Source organism: Squalius cephalus (genome assembly GCF_949319135.1).
Source record: "Squalius cephalus genome assembly, chromosome: 19".
In the NCBI taxonomy this organism is placed as follows: domain Eukaryota; kingdom Metazoa; phylum Chordata; class Actinopteri; order Cypriniformes; family Leuciscidae; genus Squalius; species Squalius cephalus.
The window spans coordinates 36,795,111-36,797,610 of record NC_137140.1 but is presented as its reverse complement, the minus strand read 5'-3'; the positions used below and the strand labels follow the sequence as shown (position 1 = coordinate 36,797,610).

Here is a 2,500-nt window from a genome sequence, read left to right as displayed (position 1 = left end):
CGAAACTTAGCATACCCCCATAGGATGTCAAGTTAATCATACACATGAAATATGGTGCAGTTCTGAACATCTCAACTGAAGATAGGGGCGATTAAAGCAGAATAATATTGCATTTTCATTTTTTATGGGAGGGGCGCAAATCACAAATGAGTGATTATGGGCTAGGTTGATGTGGGCCCTTAAGAGCAACATACCATAAAAATTTCTTCATCCTCGGTGGCACGGTTCAGGTAGTTATTTAGGAAAAATTTCATTTTTTGGGTTTGGGGGGGCCCAGTGCGGGGGGGGAGTGGCCCCCGGGGCCCAAACGAAATTTTTCCGTAGATGTCTAGTGGGGCTACATGCCCACCAAATTTCATGTTCCCCGGTGTTTCGGTGTCCCTGGTATCGTTGACGAAAAATTCACGGGGGCCCCAGCGTGGGGGGGGAAGTGGCCCCCGGGGACCAAACGAAATTTTTCCGTAAAAGTCTAGTAGACCAACATACCATAAAAAATTCTTCATCCTCGGTGCCACGTTTCAGGTAGTTATTTAAGAAAAACTGCATTTTTTTGGGTTTGGGGGGGCCCAGCGCGGGGGGGGGAGTGGCCCCCGGGGACCAAACGAAATTTTTCCGTAGAAGTCTAGTGGGGCTACATGCCCACCAAATTTCATGTTCCCCGGTGCTTCGGTGTCCCTGGTATCGTTGACGAAAAATTCAGTTAGATGACGGGAAAAAAAAAAAAAAAAAACTTTGACAATCCCTATATGACCGCTTTCGCTAGCTATGCTAGCGGCGGTCATAATAAGTAACACAAGTTAATTTGCGCAATTAGTTACTTTTTTAGTGAGTAACGCAATATTGTAATGCATTTCTTATAAAAGTAACTTTCCCCAGCACTGCAAACAACAACGTTTGTTACAACAATGTGTCGACGTTGCAAATCTCATCCGTGGTGAAGTTGATTCCGCAGTAAAGCTGCTCTACAGCGGGAGTGAAGAGTAACAGTGGGGATTACAGTGACGTTTTGACCCCTGAACTGGGAAACGGCCCTGGTTTACTCTGAGGATCTGCTGGTTTACTCTGGGGATCTGCTGGTTTACTCTGAGGATCTGCTGGTTTACTCTGAGGATCTGCTGGTTTACTCTGAGGATCTGCTGGTTTACTCTGAGGATCTGCTGGTTTACTCTGAGGATCTGCTGGTTTACTCTGAGGATCTGCTGGTTTACTCTGAGGATCTGCTGGTTTACTCTGGGGATCTGCTGGTTTACTCTGAGGATCTGCTGGTTTACTCTGAGGATCTGCTGGTTTACTCTGAGGATCTGCTGGTTTACTCTGAGGATCTGCTGGTTTACTCTGAGGATCTGCTGGTTTACTCTGAGGATCTGCTGGTTTACTCTGAGGATCTGCTGGTTTACTCTGAGGATCTGCTGGTTTACTCTGCTGGTTTACTCTGAGGATCTGCTGGTTTACTCTGAGGATCTGCTGGTTTACTCTGAGGATCTGCTGGTTTACTCTGAGGATCTGCTGGTTTACTCTGCTGGTTTACTCTGAGGATCTGCTGGTTTACTCTGAGGATCTGCTGGTTTACTCTGAGGATCTGCTGGTTTACTCTGAGGATCTGCTGGTTTACTCTGAGGATCTGCTGGTTTACTCTGAGGATCTGCTGGTTTACTCTGAGGATCTGCTGGTTTACTCTGCTGGTTTACTCTGAGGATCTGCTGGTTTACTCTGAGGATCTGCTGGTTTACTCTGAGGATCTGCTGGTTTACTCTGAGGATCTGCTGGTTTACTCTGGGGATCTGCTGGTTTACTCTGAGGATCTGCTGGTTTACTCTGCTGGTTTACTCTGAGGATCTGCTGGTTTACTCTGAGGAATGGACGATGATCTCACCGTGATGGCCTGAAGCGCGTCGGGAAGCTGCTCGACGGAGACGCTGCTGAGGTTCTGCTGCTGCGATCGGACCCGAGTCTCGCTCCGGGCCGAAACCGAGCCGCTCCACGTCTTCAGGTCGATGCACAACACGCCGTGACCTGGAGCGACACACACACGTGTGTGAGACGGTGTTGGACAGCTGGTTCTGACAGACTGAGGCTCGGCACGCACCTGTGAGCAGCACCAGGCTGATCTCGGCTCGGTCCGTCTGAGACTCGTTCGGGACGCGCAGGTTGTAGAACATGTCCTGCTGTCTGAGACCGGTGACTGTCCTGCGGGAACACATCAGCAGAATAACACTCAGCACAGAGTCTGAGCTCATCTCGTGTTGACCTGGAGGCTAGTGTAACATACTCAGAAAACATTGCTTAACACACTCCAGGGAAAGGGGCGGAGCCTGGCAGCTGTGATTGACAGGACACTTTAAACTCTCTAGTAACTCCAGCAAACCATAATGGTAAAGACTTACACAGACAAATACTTACATACACACACACACACATATATATGAATATGTATATGAATATATAGTAAAGTGTAATTTATTCCTGTGATCAAAGCTGGATTTTCAGCATCATTACTCCA

The 2,500-nt window shown here is 48.0% G+C and overlaps 1 protein-coding gene across 4 annotated transcripts in view; it reads right to left on the bottom strand.

Annotated features, from left to right (window-relative positions):
- LOC307146612 (uncharacterized protein) overlaps window positions 1-2,500 on the bottom strand; it is a 21,168-nt gene that overhangs the window by 17,951 nt on the left and 717 nt on the right. For all 4 annotated transcript variants that reach the window (XR_013819134.1, XM_079850789.1, XM_079850787.1 and 1 more), the window contains exons 3-4: window positions 2,087-2,187; window positions 1,874-2,013 (exon numbers count right to left, since the gene is read on the bottom strand). Coding sequence is in view for 3 of the 4 variants with exons in the window: in XM_079850789.1 (XP_079706915.1) it covers window positions 1,874-2,013; window positions 2,087-2,187 (241 nt within the window). In the remaining variant the exon portion in view is untranslated. The remainder of the gene's footprint in view (window positions 1-1,873; window positions 2,014-2,086; window positions 2,188-2,500) is intronic.